The sequence below is a fragment of the Poecilia mexicana genome, unplaced genomic scaffold (genome assembly GCF_051168715.1).
Source record: "Poecilia mexicana isolate PSO_F unplaced genomic scaffold, ASM5116871v1 scaffold_17, whole genome shotgun sequence".
In the NCBI taxonomy this organism is placed as follows: domain Eukaryota; kingdom Metazoa; phylum Chordata; class Actinopteri; order Cyprinodontiformes; family Poeciliidae; genus Poecilia; species Poecilia mexicana.
In genome coordinates, this window is record NW_028263386.1 from 18,634,289 (window position 1) to 18,650,262 (window position 15,974).

The 15,974-nt window shown below is 41.4% G+C and overlaps 1 protein-coding gene across 1 annotated transcript; it reads left to right on the forward strand.

Moving 5' to 3' along the window:
• The first annotated feature begins 11,177 nt into the window (after window positions 1–11,177).
• Window positions 11,178–14,703, forward strand: LOC106918633 (G protein-coupled receptor 35-like). Its single transcript, XM_014988540.2, has 2 exons — window positions 11,178–13,046; window positions 13,252–14,703. The coding sequence occupies exons 1-2, from the start codon at window positions 12,977–12,979 to the stop codon at window positions 14,157–14,159; spliced, it is 978 nt and encodes a 325-aa protein (XP_014844026.2). The 5' UTR covers window positions 11,178–12,976; the 3' UTR covers window positions 14,160–14,703.
• Window positions 14,704–15,974: the final 1,271 nt, after the last annotated feature.

The following is a 15,974-nucleotide window of genomic DNA, read 5'->3' on the forward strand; positions in this document are numbered from 1 at the left end:
TAACCGTTGCGCGGCTCCCGCGGAGGGAGCGTGTGGAGGGGAGGGCCTCGGCATGGATTTGAGCGCGGCAGACATTTTGTTGCCCGGCGAAAAAGTGGGAAAGAGCATGGGAGAAGACGAGACTCAGAGGGAGGGGGAAGCTGCAGGACGTTTGGAAGGCTGCCAGCGACGGTATAACAGGATGAGGAAGTTGACCGGGGGGGTTGGGGAGGATTGGCTGGTAGAAATGAAACATAAATAGATGGACTGTTTGTGATAGAGGAGCAAAAAGGCAAAGCTGAATTTCTGAGATTACACAGAGAGTTTGAATGTTTTAAAGTACAATGTCGGCCAGTGGCGGTCCGTGCATGAATGCTGCCCTGGGCAAGACCCCCCCCCCCCACCATCTGTGCTCTGTATACATTGTGATAAGAATGAGAAGTGGTTAGAAGAGATGAGATGAGATTTCAGGGAATGTTTCTCTCAATTTGTGGGTGTTTTGAAGCAATTGCCAAGAAAAGGATTGAAAATCTTGATTTCTCTTGGGGTGAGAGGAATAAAGGAGGGAGGGGGACAAATTAATCTGAGTTTAATTGGGTTTGGGGTGGAAATATCCAGTTCAGGTTTGGCTATTCAAAATGTTTCAGATTTTAAACTAGAGCCAATACTATAGGTCCAGATTTCTTGAAAAAAAAACAAACAAACAAAAAAAACAACATAAAATGTGTTTCTTGAATGAAATACCAACTTCCTTTCCTAGCCGCAGTGTGCGACCATATTGTCTTATGCTGATGTTGTATAGAACCAACGACAACAAGCAAACAGACAAAAAAAACTTGCTTGGGGCACACCATGAAACCCTGCTAATCATGTGTGTATCCCACTGATTCAATGGCGCTCTGGGCAGTGAGCCGTATGACCTATATCAGAATTTCCTTGAGTAAATGATTAGTAAAATATGGAAACAGGAAACACACCCAACTTTGCTTTATGGCCAACATCGTGTGGCAACCACGATGTGGAGCCGCAGAGAAGCGGCTCCATATGAGGCACTCGTATTTAACGCACTCCATCTTGCTCGCCGGCGACATTCTTAACATCAGGCGAGCAGATATTTTGTTGTTTTGCAGTTTTTGTTGTTAGGAGGAACGTAAGGTTTGCTGTTAAGTCAGATCAAAGCCAGGTCTCGTCTTGTGACTCCCTGGGGTTGAATTTAAAGCCCTCGCTCACATCAAAGAGTCTTTGTAGCGATGGAGGGACGGACTGTAACTGATTGGCTGCACATGGTTCCAGCAGGGGCCCTTGTGGTCAAACCCTGCACCGTCAGCTCTCCTCAGATTCCACTCGGACTTCTCGCCGGTCGCACTGTAAAACATCCTCGTGCATCAATGCACCGCAGTGATTTAACCTTACATTTTCCACCAACTCTACATGTTGTTTACTCCCTCAGTGAGCCCGCAGCACACGCAAACATGCATGTCCTGGCTTGTGCCAGTTGGTTCGCCGAGATTATTTCGGCCTCCCTCCATCCATAGAGCCATAATCCCTCAATGCTTCCCCCAATCAGTTAATCTTCCTGCTCTCTTCCCTCTGGAGGCATAATTAATCCCCCTCGCCGTCCTCCCCTTCCACATCCCATAGGGCTGCGGCTTTGTAATCTGGAGCTGGAAGCTTCACCGCATCACTAGGTCAGTGTGTCAGAGAGAGTACAAACACTGTTCTCTCCCGCAGCAATCTGCTCATCCTCCACTCTGCTCCTCCTCACGTCCTCCTACCTCAGCCTTTTCTTCTATCGTTCTCATTCCCAGATCCTTTCATCTTCCCCCCTGCTTCTGTTGCCTCGCTGCGCTCCCGCACATCTGCTTCTTCTCCTTCGGTTTTTATAGACTTCGCCGTGTAGGAAGTGATAAAGGCTGCAGAATAAATATAAAAGTAAGGGTTCAATCACGGGTTAGGAGGTGTGAAGCCGAGCACTCGACCGCCCTCAGTTTTTAGCCGACACGCCGCTTATGTTCTGTAGGATTGCTGTCCGATGGGAATTCTTAAAAAAGCGTCAGCTTGGCTGGAATTTGATACCAGATGAAAGAAGCACCGAAAAATTAGAATCTGATTCATACGTTTCTCCACTGCAGCCATTAAGGATTCATACCTCTTGATCCTTACACATTCAGTGAATTTGAATAGGTATTTCTGTGTTAGAGCAGCACAAAGTGCAATGTCACTCTCAAGTGGAAGACACTGAAGGATTTGGTTTTTATGCCTTTCATAGCAGCCTTTAGCATTTATAAACTGAAAAGTTATCTTTGCAAAGTAGCCAAGTCAGATAGGACGGACTTGAAGATCAGCTTTCAAGTCTTTCCACGGATTCTCGGTTGGAATTAGATCTACACTTGGACTGGGCCGCTCTAACTCATGAATAAACTTCCCATTTCATTGCAGTGCTGGCTGCATGTTCAGGGTTGTTATCCTGCTGGAAGCCGAACCTCCATCACAGTCCTTTGCAGCCTCTAACAGGTTTTCTACCATTCACTATGACCAGTTTTCCTGTTTTCCTGTTCCTGCTGAAGAAAAGTCTCCCCAAAGCATTATACTGCCACCAAAATGATTCACCGTGGAGACGGAGAGTTCATTGTGGTTTCTGTCACGTCGTTGACTTGTGACAATTTTAAAAATGAGACTTCCTTATAGCCCGTCTCTTCTTCACAGCCCAAATTTGTGACCGAGTGTGTGACCGGTGGTTGCAGTTGACCTGTAAGTAGATTCTCTCAGCTGAGCTGCAGCTTCTCCACCTTTTTTTTTTTTTTTGGTTAAGGTGGACAGCCATTTTGTTTCCAGTAAGTGCCAAACTCGCTCCTCTTTCAGATCATGGATTGAACAGCTCTCTGTGAAATGATCAGGGCTTGGGACAACGTGACTCTGCTTTAATCTTCTCCACAACTGTAACCCCGACCTGTCACGAAGGCTGTTTGTTGCACAGGAATTTATTTAAGCGCATCAGGGTAAAAGGGGCATCAAACAAATGTATCAGTGTTTTGTTGTAAAAAAAATAAACAAATGTAAAACCACCAATTATGCACTATTTTCTGTTGGTATATGCGTACAAACTTGTGTTTTTAACATGACAATATGCAACAAAAACAATGTAGGAGATACCATTCTAAGGCGTTGTATATTTCAATACAGAATCTAACTAATGCGTGGTATCTCTTTCGAGTGTTTTTGTTCGCGGAAAATATCAAAAAAGGGGTAATCGTACGCAGAACGCCAGATGTTTTTCTATTGACTCTGGAATTGATTGCCTGAAAGCAGCTGGCGGATTGTTTTGTTATTGTTGTCAAAACAGAAACCACAGACAATACAGACCAGACAGAGGATCTTTGGATGGGTGCAGAGCTCTATAAATAAAACCTGAAGAGTTTTACTTGAATGCATTCCTCTTGTATTCAGTCACAATTAAACCAGTTTTAGGGGAAGCTTTGCCCAGCACTGGATGTTTGGCGGGGCAAAGAGGCCAGTCTGAAAACATCTTTTATCTCTACTTTCATGCGCTGCCACTTAATACCTGCCAGGCACTGCAACAAGCATTCACTGGACAATAGGAGGAGGCAGAAGTAGCTGCTGATCTCCATCGCAGGCACTCTGAACGATTGTTGGTTTTATGCCACTCCTCAGACACGTGGGGGGCTGGGGGTGCTTGAGCACCTGCCCCTTTTGCTCCTTGCCCCCAAGTGCCCTTTTGGTCAATTTGGTTTTTTTTTTTTTTGTTTTTTTGGTATTATTTTCTAAGCCCTCTTCTGACACATAATAACATGTACTGAAATTATTTGTTTTTTGTTGGGGGGTTTTGTACAACATAATAAGCCCTCCGGTCACGTTGTTACCTTTGACCTTTTGCCCGTGACGCATGACGCAGTTGCCTCTCGCGCAGTGAGATAAAGCGGCTAAGTGGAGCTCAGCATAGCGAACGTTCCAGATTACAGAACAGTTTTTGGTGAATGAAAAAGTTTTTGGTGAATAAAGTGGAGTAGACTTGCTACTTGTCAGATGACGCAAAACGTTGAAGTATCGTTTCTGCTTCAGCACGGAGTAGAGGTTTAAGCAGAGAGGTAATGAAATACAACAGACACTGACAGGCCTCTGCGTCTGGCTTACTCTGAAGAACTACTGAGCGGGAGGAGACAGCCAGGTGAGGAAGAACTGTTCTTATCTATCAATTCAGTATTTTTATCATACAGACATTAGGCTGTTGTTGTGCTGTTAGCTAGCTGCTAGCTAACGACTTTGCTAGCAAAGCTAATAAAAAATGCTTCTTCCCTGTATCGTTAATGGTATCAGTCATTCTTCAGTCTAGGGGCACATCGACTGTCCAAAACCGATCATCTCCATAATGAATATGTCCGATCTTCTAATTTCCTTTGCTGCATAATGTACATCGCATTTATTCTGGCGTTAGGTAAATGTATCTTGAAGCAGAATAGCACTTAAATAAAAGTCCAACAAGGATATTCATTTAGAATTAAAAATAACTCACTCTGAACTACCATGATGGATATAATTATGGTAGTTAATTATACTACCATAATATAATTATGGTAGTATAATTATATTATACTACCATATAATATATGGTAGTATAATTAACAACCATAATTAGTTAATTATGGTAGTTAATTAGTTAATTACATACTAATTAGTTAATTAGTATGTAATACTAATTACATACTAATGTAATTAGTATTACATTAGTATGTAACACTAATGTATTACATACATTAGTATGTAATAAAAGTGTGTCATTAATGAAGGGGAAAAAAAAACTCAATCCAGACTTTAAGTTTAGGGTCTGGTTCACAGAGTATGAAGTTAATTTTTTCCCCCCAATTGTTCAATGAAAAAAAAAAACCTAACCTCTGTTAAGTAAAATAAAATTGTAATCAAAACTTTTGGAATTGTAATGATTTATTTTTTATAAACAAAATGTTTTGTTTAAAAAGCTTTTTTTTTATTTATTAAATAACTAATTTTTGTCTCTTGAACTTAAAAAGTTATTTACCAAACAAACTTTTATTTGCACACATCAGAAATCTTTTGTTGCGATTTTGGGCCCGGCCCACGAGTCATGAGAATCACAAGCAAAACTTTGAGTCACAAACCAAAACTTAGAATAGCAAGAAAAGATTTCTGACATGCGCAAATAAGTTTGTTTTGCAAATAATGTTTTCACTTCATGAGACAAAAATGTGTGATTTTAATTTTTAAAGTTTTTTTTTTAAGCAAAACTCAAGCTTTTCTCATGGTGACATGCATTAACAATTACATTTTTGCTTTTGTTTTTCTTTCTTTTTTCTGCAGTTCCACGTTAAAGTTTGAAGCAGCTCTGCTTTCCATCTTCATCTCCTCTGCAGCAAACAGCCAGCTCTTTTTTATATATAGATTACAGTCCACTAAAAGGTTGCATTGTGCCCTTGTTTATATTTTTAATAGTGTAATTCTGTAAAGACAAAATATGTCTGGTGGTCTAGCTCTGATTTCCATATCTTGCTAATTTGCGGGTTTGAATATTGCAATACTTTCCTATAACAAAATAGACTTGCAGAAAGAAATTACTAATAAAATATCTTACATATGCATAGTTGTAGAGATTTTCTTTAGCTTTGATTGTATATCTCACAATTTTGTAATTAATCATTGTTTATTAAACTCTGAAAGCTGATAGGCTTTGTTAATATTCTGTCCTAGAAGGCGGTAAGATGTGCCCTTTTTGTTTGTTTTTGAGCACCTGCCCCTTTAGTGGTCTCTGCACGGCCCTGCCACTCCTGGCCAAAATCTCCCAACTTCAATTATGAAATTTGTTCTCGTGTGTTGCCATTCCCAGACGAGCTGTCATGGAAAAACTTTTTCGGTTATTTGATTATGTAAACAGCTTGCTAAGACACACACACACACACACGCACACACACACACACACACACACGCACACACACACACAGACACACACACACACACAGACACACACAATGAAATGCATTGAATTACAGCAGAGGATAATTGTCTCCCAGGATGCCTGGACTTGTCCTGAAGTACATAATCGGTAACAAATGTCTCCCTCATTCTGTCCGACACCTCTCCTCTTTGTTTCTCACAGAGCAGTTTAAACATCCACGCCCGATCATGCTCAAACGGAGGGAGGAATTAGTGCCGCTGACGCACTCCTGGACTCAAGCTAACAAAAGATTGTCATGATTGATTAATCTCATAATTAATTTGTCAATCCCTGTTTGCCTTCAGTGCAAAGCTGAGCCTGAAATCACTGCGCCCGCTGCTCCCCGCCCGCTCCAAAATGCAGGGAGCTGATGCAAATACAAATGTATGCCATGCAAAGACGTGGCGTGCAGGAAGCCAGGTCTCCATGGCAACTAGGCTGTGTTTATCTCCGGTGTGATTCAATGTGCTGTGCCATGTGAGCCTGACCTAGATATAAGGTATACGCCCAGGCGAGTGTGAACGCGCACACGCTGGCATCGCGCTCACATGGAACCGCACATGGAAAAACACACCGCCACCGACTCCATGTTTGTGCCCGGAGCTGAAGCGAACCACGTTGGAAAAAGAAGAGACAAGCTACTCCAGTGTCCTGCTGTTGTTGTTGTTGTTGTTGTTGTTGTTGTTGTTGCTGTTTCTTTTCATCAGACATGATTATTCCTGTATCATGTGGTCTTATTTTCTTCTTTTTTTGACCCGGTGACCTAATTTTGCTGCTGAGCCATATAGCAAGGCTTTCATTTGCTCTTTGTCTCGGTTGAATGGTTTTTTTTATCCACCCATACCCTGAATGATCCTGCATTCCTGTTTGAGTCTAATAAAGGACTTCCTCAAAAAAAATATATATATATTAAATCATCTTCTCCATGAAGCTTGCCAGTGGAGGGAAGCATGTGGAAATTTCCTGGGTTCGGAATTGCTAAACACCAGTAGAGGACACGGATCGCCAATTCATTACTGACTGTGGAAACATCCCATGTAACTCTAGAAGCCTGGATTCTGGGCCTCTGCATCTTCCCTTTGGAGTTTGAGATTTTAATTTCCCAATAAAATGCCCCATTTATGTTCATTTCTGAATAGGACTTTGGTCCATTGTGTAACAGTGAAGTTCTTTTCCCCGTCAGCCCAGGTTAGATGCTTCTGACTTCGTCTGTGGTTCAGATGTTGCCCATGTTGCAGTTTTCCACTCAACTCTCCATTCATATGGATTTTATACAGCATTGTGTGAACATCCGGCTTCTTTAGCAACAACCTTCTTTTAATTTGGATGCAGTTATGGAAATCTGCTTTCTATTCCGGGTGGCTCTCCTTGAAGGTCTGTTTTGTCTCTGCGGTGGTGTGAGCCCCATCTTTTATGGCGTAGCATATGCGGAAGCAGAAGCTGCGCTGAGAGGAAGCTTTTGGATAAGCTCATCAGAGAGCCTGGCTCTGACCTAAGATGCCCTCTTGACCCAGTGATGGGAGTCAGAAGTTAAACAAAAATAACATCACTGTTGGACAATTTCTCACGCCTCGTGTATAAACCTGTTGCAGAACCGGAGACCACCTTCAGTGCAAATTTACCTTCTGTAAATTTGCCCTTACTGTACAGTCACTTACTCTTATTTTTTGCTTCCATTTGCCTGTTACTTTGCTGCTGGTACATCTTAATTTCTCCACAGCTCAGAACTTTCTAATCCTTTGCCGTCCCTGATGTCAACAGAGGGTAACGGAGCCTTTTCAGGATTCACACTCTGCCCAGAAACATAGGCGTTTGCGTGACTATCTTTATTTACCGATATTAAAAGGCTTGTTTTATTCTTTTTTTTCTGCACTTTCTTGAAATCTGCACAAGTAGATTTTTTTACTTACCTACTTTTATGTGGAAGCTGTTAAAGGCCATCGAAGAGGCAGCTACCAGCAAATCAGCCTCCGTCGTGATTGTTCAGGGAATAGTAAAACATTCCTACAGTGATTACAGCTGTAGGCCACAATCATCAAACAGATCCTTAAAATAAATCACAGTGGCTCCAGTGAACCTATATATATAATTAGAGTTTTGCTTTTTGAACTGAATTACTGGGAGGTGTGTATTTCCTATTCATGCTTCAATCAGAGGGCTCGTTCTACGTGTGCGATTTATGCGGATTGATTATTTGTTGCCCCACTTTAAGAGCGTTTCAACACAACAGCAGTCAGCATGCCACCTCAGATTGTTTGCTTGCAGAGATAAACAGCACAGCGGAGAATCAGAATCAGGGATGCGTGAGATCTGGCAGCTCGGTTCATACGTAACCCCCGCCACATGACTCACTCATCCCGGATCGGACCGCAGAAACAGAGACATCCAGTGTTGGATTGGCAGTATAACACTCCAAGCTTATGTAATGCTTGGAATTTGCACTTTAGGCCCCTTTAGCCATGGTTCTCGGCCCATATTGTCACGGAGCTGCCAGGACACATGATAAGTCACAAGTCCAAAAGTGTTATGAGGCTGTTCCATATCATATCAGACAACACAGCGTAGAAAATGTGCCTTATCCTCAAGACGTTTCCATAGGTGAAGGTCTTCAAAACAAGTCACACTTTCTGGAGGCTGTGAGCAGCATGACTTCTTCCAAAGGCTGAAGAACCTCAACAACAGATTGACGACCCCCACAAACATTATGTAATGTAATGTGGTGGGCGTTATGCAATCGCAACAAAAAAAAAAAAAAAAAGCTGGAGTTAATGACCGGAGCTGAGGCAGATAAATAGATCTAACATGTTGTTGCTGAGTCATCTGAGTTGACAAGCTGCGAGTTGTTTTCTGGGCTCATTTGGAGGACATGGGTCTCGGTGAAATGGACGACTGCGCCATGGTTGTCTTACTCAGAAGGTGTGCAAAAAAAAAAAAAACTGCATTGCGTCACAGCGGGTAGCAGATCAAAAAGAGAGAGAGAGAGAGAGAGAGAGAGAGAGGGAAGAGACAGGATGGGTTGGGAAGCAGGGGTGCAGCCAGCCAAGCCAGGAGGGAAGACAGGGAGGGGTGTGTCCTCACTGACCTAGTTAGAGCTAAATGGAAAACCCCCGCCCTCTCCTCCTCTTCCTCCTCCTCCTCCTGGCCTTGTCACTGACGTGTAAAGGGCACTTTCAAACATTACCGGACAGATAAAAGTGAATGCATGACGACAACGACGGGATCACGTGGAAGACGGAGACAGAAATCCACTGAAACTAATGTACCAGGTCTGGGGACCATCTCAGGGAAAACCAGATGGGCCTAAACGGATTTCAAACAAATTAATTACAACAACATACTGCATCTAAAAATATTGAGCCGCCTCATATCCTGTGCGATATTGGGTTGTTTTTGCTTTTATTTCCACAGAACAATATCTGTGAGGCATGAGGGTTGCTTTTAATAACACCGGGACATAATAACTGCCAAATGCAGACTAATAAACAGGATTTAATCTAACATCTCCCGGGCTTTTTCCCCAACTCTGCTTTCTGCAAATATGGCGGTTTCAGGGTTGATTCAAAGCAAACGCCAGCCAAACAGGTGTTCTGACCAACAATCCGTCCTACCTTAACGAGTAAATACACCAAACGGATTACAAATGTCCTGCAGGAAAGCAAGTTTGGCCATTTTTATCTTAGTACTTGCCGAGCTCTAGAATTTTTCTCTCACATTTTCTCTCATTACAAGCACAAACTTCAACGCATCTAACTGGGATTGGATATTTGTGACAGAACAACACAGTAGAGCGCACAGAGCTCTGCTCAATCCATTATCTGTGCAACCTAAACTGACAGGCTGGACCTGGAGAAGATCCGAACTGGCAACTCTGGAGGAGCAGCGGAGATGCATAGCTCTGGTGGGAGAATAGCAGGACATTTATCGGTCAAAGCCTAGCTCAGTTCGCCATTTTTATGCAATTTAGAGGTCACGGCGAAAACCTAGAAGCTCAGACTAAAGTGAAACTTTGTGGTCTACATTCAAAATGCTATTGGTGGTGGAATGCTACCACAGTGAAAATGCCATGCCCCTGGTGAAACATGGTAAAATGTTGTTATAATTTTGTTAGTATTGAGTTAAATTCAGGGACAAAATCTGAAAAAAGATAAAGAAGTTGAGAATTAGCAGAGGCTTGCTTTCCACCACAAGAACAACCCTAAAAATGCAGCTAGCGCTCCAGAGGAATGGATTAGATTAAGAAAAGTTTATTTGTTTGAGTGTCTTAGACCTAAATGTACTTTTTGCACGAACTTAAAACTGCCACTTACAGTTGCTCTCAGTCTAATATGACTGAGCTTGAGCTATTTTCCAAAGAATAATGGACAATAACGTCAATCTCTGGCTGGGCGAAGCTGGTACAGACCCGTGGTGGAGAAAGTACTCAAAAAATTTACTTAAGTACAGTAACAAAGTACTTGTACTTCGTTACTTCCCACCACTGGTACAGGCATACCACAAATAACAGCAGTGAAAGGTAGCTCTACAAAGTTCTGACTCAGGGGTAGCTGAACATAAGTGCAAGTCACAAAAAAAGGAGAAATGAAAAAAAAAGAGAAAAATATGCATGTCACACTTTTCAGAATGCATAATTTTTCTTCCTCTTTCTAATTATGCACTGTTTGTAGTTTTAATGTGAAGAAATGTGAGGCTTTGTTATTGTTTCCTACAGGATGGTGGTTTGATCTTCCTGTTTCCAGCCACTCATTCCCTTGATGAAAAGCATTAAACTCATTCAGCGAATTACTTTTTTTTTTTTTTTCTTCAGAGTGCACTCTAAAACTTTCCTATAACCGGGCCGCCTTGCCTTAAATAGACTGAGCCAATAAAAAGGTGACTTTATTCTCCAATCCTTTCAGTCCCGTCATATGTTTTTGGGTCATGTATTTTGTCACTGGTTCCATTTGGCTCGTCCAAAAGGTTTCTTCTCCAGATTACATTTTCAGACAGCCCCCCTTTTTTCCTTGTTGTTTTTACAAAGCCTTTGGTTGTTCACTCTCTCACCCCCCCTCCACCCGACTGGATGAAGTTTCAACTTCGGTCTTTCAGGACAAGCTGGAGTCTGAGGCAGATCCGAACTCCAAACGTTCAACAGAAAACCACAAAGGCAATAGTACAGTTTTCCAAACCAATTAAAAGTTTTCATGTTTAAACACTAGAAAAATACCAGTGTTTAAAGTGCAGGAAAATCTTTTTTCTTTTTTTTCGTTTTTTTGTTTAAACCATTCTCGGTTGAGATTAAAATCGAAGCCAAGTACTCTGTCGATGTGGAGAGGAATCTCTGAAGTTTTCCAAAAGGTTGATTATTTCGCGATGTCAGTGAATGTTTGCACTTTCTACTCTCTGTTCTCAGTCACTCATTGAAATTGTGTGCATCAGAGAAACCCATTGCTGTAAGCAAGAGGCCAATACTGAAACCTCTCATGTTTCCAGAAAGAAACTTTAAATTATCCAATGATCTTTTAACACCTCTGACATTGTGAGGATCTGGTGTTAATTTAGGTTTCTGTGTTTTTCAGTTGAGCATCCCTGTTGTTCCCGTCTCCCCTTGATTGTCCCCACCTGTCCCTCTTTTCCCCTGATTATCTTCCCCAGTCTTTATACCCACCTGTGTGTCTTGCTCCCCGTCAGGTCCTCGTCTACTGACATTTGTCTTTTGTCGTTAATTATTTACCCGTTGCTACCAGACTCGAAGCTTCTGCCACTGCTCTTCTGTGCTGCCTGGATTTTGTGAATCGTTTGTCCATTTAAAAACCATCATTTGCATCATAACCCGGGTCCGACCGCATCTACCTCACCACTTCAAACCCAACCTCATGACAGATATTGTGTATATCAAGAGGCTTTTTTTTTTTTTTTTTTTTCTTTTTTGAGGAAAAACAGGAGGAAATCCAGCTGGGACACATTGCCCCAGTGGCAGTTCTCGCATGATTGCTGATTTAGTCAAGCCCCTCCTTGTGCTGCCTCCAAACCATGACAAAATGAGGTTCTGGGTTGGCATAAAGTGCGGTCCAGTCTCCCACAGAACACGTAAACTGGAGTTGCTGTTCTCAGTAGCAAGCAGGAGACGCCTAGTCTACGAAAGTGGATGCTAACTCCCCATTGACTTCACATGCATAAAAGTAATTGAAATTTATTTAGGGGACAGCTGACAACTAACTACCTTGATTTTTTTTCTCAGTCTTTTACTCATTGAATGTCCTTTAAAATGCTGGGGGAGCTGACCCAAGGTTATATGAGACCTTGAGCACAATTTAATTCGGGAACCCTTATCAAGAAAAACAGAGCGGAAAGCAAAGGCACAACTGGCCACCCATTTTTATTGTCTACGTTTAATCAGCTTTTAATCCTTCATTAGCCCAACTCTCTTTTTTTTAATCATTTGTGAATATAGACACAGACATGTGGAAGTCTGAGCGGTGCTAAACTACAACTCTGTCAACACGATTGTCAAACTTTGGCAGCTGTTTGAAAGTGGCACTAATGGTTAATTTCTCAACTCTCACTGTCTGAACTACACTTGGCGTACCCAGGCCAGCAGGGGGCCCTTTCTATTCACAAACAAGTTCTGAACCCGTTTGCAAAAGCTGTTTATACTTCCTGCATGAGATGGAGCCGTAAGCTGTAATCATCAGACTTGACATTCTGTGTGCAATAAATCTGCATAACATTTTTTTTAAATTGTTGCCTTAAACTAATAGATTAACTTTCCAGTTTTGTTCTAATGAAGTGAGATGTTCCTTTTAAGAGGGTTTTGAAATCGATGTCTGCATGTTCCTCTTGGGTCAGATTTAGTTCTTAGTATTGGTTATGCTGATGAACCTTTCTCAGCATAAACTAATTTCTTGTTTTCCTGGTATTTTAGAACTCAGCTTAAAGGTTCTTGAAAATAATGAGCATGTGTGACTTTAAACGCCATATTTAACAAAACAGGAAGGCAAAAACCACACTGTTTGTAAGCAGGCGGGTTGATAACTCATGTCAGACATCCTGATGAAAAACCTTCATACAGTCAGAAACGCTTGTAGTCACGGGAGCAACACCTGTGGTAAGTTGCCCATTACCTTTTACCTTGTATGACTTTGACCAAAGGATCAATACTCATGTTTTATACCAGTTAATTTTAGCTTAATCTTCTTCAAACTTTGTTGAGTGTCAATGAGTTGAATGTGTGATTGTGGAGGGATTTTTCTTTGGGCGATCATCTATCAAACAAAGATCAAGCTAACGGTTTTTTGATTATTTTATACAAGGTGGCTTCTTGCGGGTGAAGTTCAAAATGTGCTCCAATGACAACACAACCACTATTGCAACCAGCAACACCACCGATCCATGCGTCAGCAGCGTCCTGGAGGGTTTGGGTTACAGTCTTGTGTTTCTCCTCGGTCTCGTCATCAACGGCGCTGCTCTGTGGGCCTTCGTCGCAAAGCGGGCCTCCTGGACCGACACCCACATCTACATGCTGAACTTGGCTCTGGCTGACTTTCTCCTGGTCCTTTTCCTTCCCTTCAGGATTTACGACGCCTTTTTCTGCCTGCCCAAGACTTCGCTCTGCACTGTCCTAATTTTTATTCACTTCACCAACATGTACGCCAGCATCCTGACCACGACAGCCGTCAGCCTCCACCGCTACCTGACCATCAGGTTCCCGCTGCAGGCCAGATCATGGAAGAGGAGGAAGGAGGCAGCTGTCGCCGTCTGCTTGCTCATCTGGGTGGGTTTGGTTTCAATCGTTGTTGTTTTTCGCAACGATAACCATCCTGAAAAACTCTGGTCATGCTATGAAAGATGTAAAAATAACAGAATCCATAAACAATTGACCCTGCTCCTGTTGTCTCTCGGCTACCTGGCTCCTCTGCTGATAATTGTGTTCTGTTCAAGTCAGATCATCCGTATTTTGGGGAAAGAACTAAACAAGTCAGAGGAAAGGAAAAGTATCGTGGGAATAATAAAAGCAAACATGATTGTGTTTCTTGTCTGCTACACACCAATTCACATTGCGCATGTGGTAAGTTTGCTCTACAAGGTTCCACAAAACTGGAGGGACGTTTATCTACCAAGTCATAAGTTTCTACAAGTGTCTGAGTGGATTGCCTCCACAAACTGCTGCTTTGATTCCATCAGCTACTATTTTTTATTAAAGACGTTTTACGCTCGGTGACACCTTAGAGCTGTCGGGTTAAGGCTAAGAAAGTTAAGGCAGAGGGGCAAGGCGTTTAGTTCTGACTGAATCCCATTCTGTTGTTGCATTGGAGGGTTTGTCTTTCCCTGCTGTCAGAACCGGCCCAATGTTCATTAAATTCCAAAATACTTTATTCATCTGAAAGGTAAATCAAATCAAAAGACTTAGCAGAGTCGTAGCAGATAGCAGAGCATCATTTCGAGCTCCGCTTTCAGGGACGCCCACCTTTCACCACATACCCACTTCTGATCATTTCCTCAGCTATTTTGAGTTCAACTTGTTTTATAGTTTCTAACTGCATGAACAGATATGGGAAGCTGTATGTTGTGCTGTATTTCAAGTGCTGAAATGAATGAATGTTGTAATATTTCAGTTTACTGATAAGTCCTGTATGTCAGCTCAGATGTTGGCAACAATGAAAGTAAAATACTTTTCACAAGGATAACTAAGTTTTCTCCATTTTTACATTTGCTTCCATTGTTTTTAGGCAACAAAATAAATAAACTTCCTTGTTTCATCTGAATGTGAATGTTCAGTTCTATTTTAAGAATCTTGAGATTGAAGATCGGGTTCTTATTCAAGCTTCATGAGCTGAAACAGAAACATATCACACAGGAAATTAAAACCCACACATGCAGCTAACCGTAAAAAGCAGCGAAGTCATGCAGATAAGACTTGCTTTTTGAAAGAATGATAATGGAATACCATTACTATTTGCAAAGTCAGACAAGTTGGCAACAGGGAGTACGGCTCAGTTTGCAAGTGTATTTTTTATTTTATTTTTTTAAATCTTGCATTGATTGTTTTAAAAAAGCTTCCTGGGTTGGGTTTCAATCAAGCTGCACCTATTATTTGTTCATTTGCTGTTGTGTGCTTGTGAAGAACATTTGGTTTAATATGCTGTGAAAACCAACTGACATAGGTGGAGGCTAACCATTTATCACCATTTTCCACTGCATAGTTTCTTCCTGCATGTTCTCTGGTGACGTAAATGCAACCGATGACACCAATAAAAGCAACAACACAAAAGCCTTTTTACACCCGCAAGGGTTTAGTACACGAGCGGCCATAACCCTACTGACCTCATAATAATTTTTTGCTGTTTTGAGTGTTACCGCTTGATGTGTGAGCCTAACAGTAAATGCAATGTAATCAAATAGTTCATTTATTCAGTTAATGTAATCCAAAATTTGAAATGGCAAAATTACATAGATTTAATACACACAGAGTGCTATATTTCAAGTCGGTTCATTTTGATCATTGTGAGCTACAGCTTGAATCTCAGACCGTGTAAGTAGGTTCATAAAAAGTGTCTCCTTTTGGTCCAAAAAAGAAACCATCTCTAATTTATGGTAAAAATAAAACAACAAAAAAAACAGCAACTGTGGTTGCCAGAATTTTACCATAATGCTACATTGCAATTGTCAACAATGTTGTTTTTACAGTAAATTAGAGACGTTACTTTTGTGGTGTAGACCAAAAGGGACATTTTCTGTCAACCTACTTACACAGTCTGAGACACAAGCTGTGACGCACCATGATCAAAATGAACAGACTTGAAATATAGCACTCTGTGTGTAATAAATCTACTTAATTTTGCATTTCAAATATTGGATTACATTAATTGAATAAGTGAACTTTTTGAGTAGATTGATATATCTTACGTTGACGGTTGTCAGATATCTGTTTATTTGTGTCTCAGGTCAGATGCAATTGTCAACAATGTTGAAAATTAAAGACATAATTTTTTTTTTAGCATTATTAAATACAATTCCTTTACTTTTATGCAACCAA

Excerpts from the sequence above, each read along its gene's own strand:
- LOC106918633 (XM_014988540.2), top strand. The coding sequence starts at position 12,977 with ATGTCAGACATCCTGATGAAAAACCTTCATACAGTCAGAAACGCTTGT. Across the intron at positions 13,047-13,251 it reads TCACGGGAGCAACACCTGTG|GTGGCTTCTTGCGGGTGAAG; the intron begins GTAAGTTGCCCA and ends ATTTTATACAAG.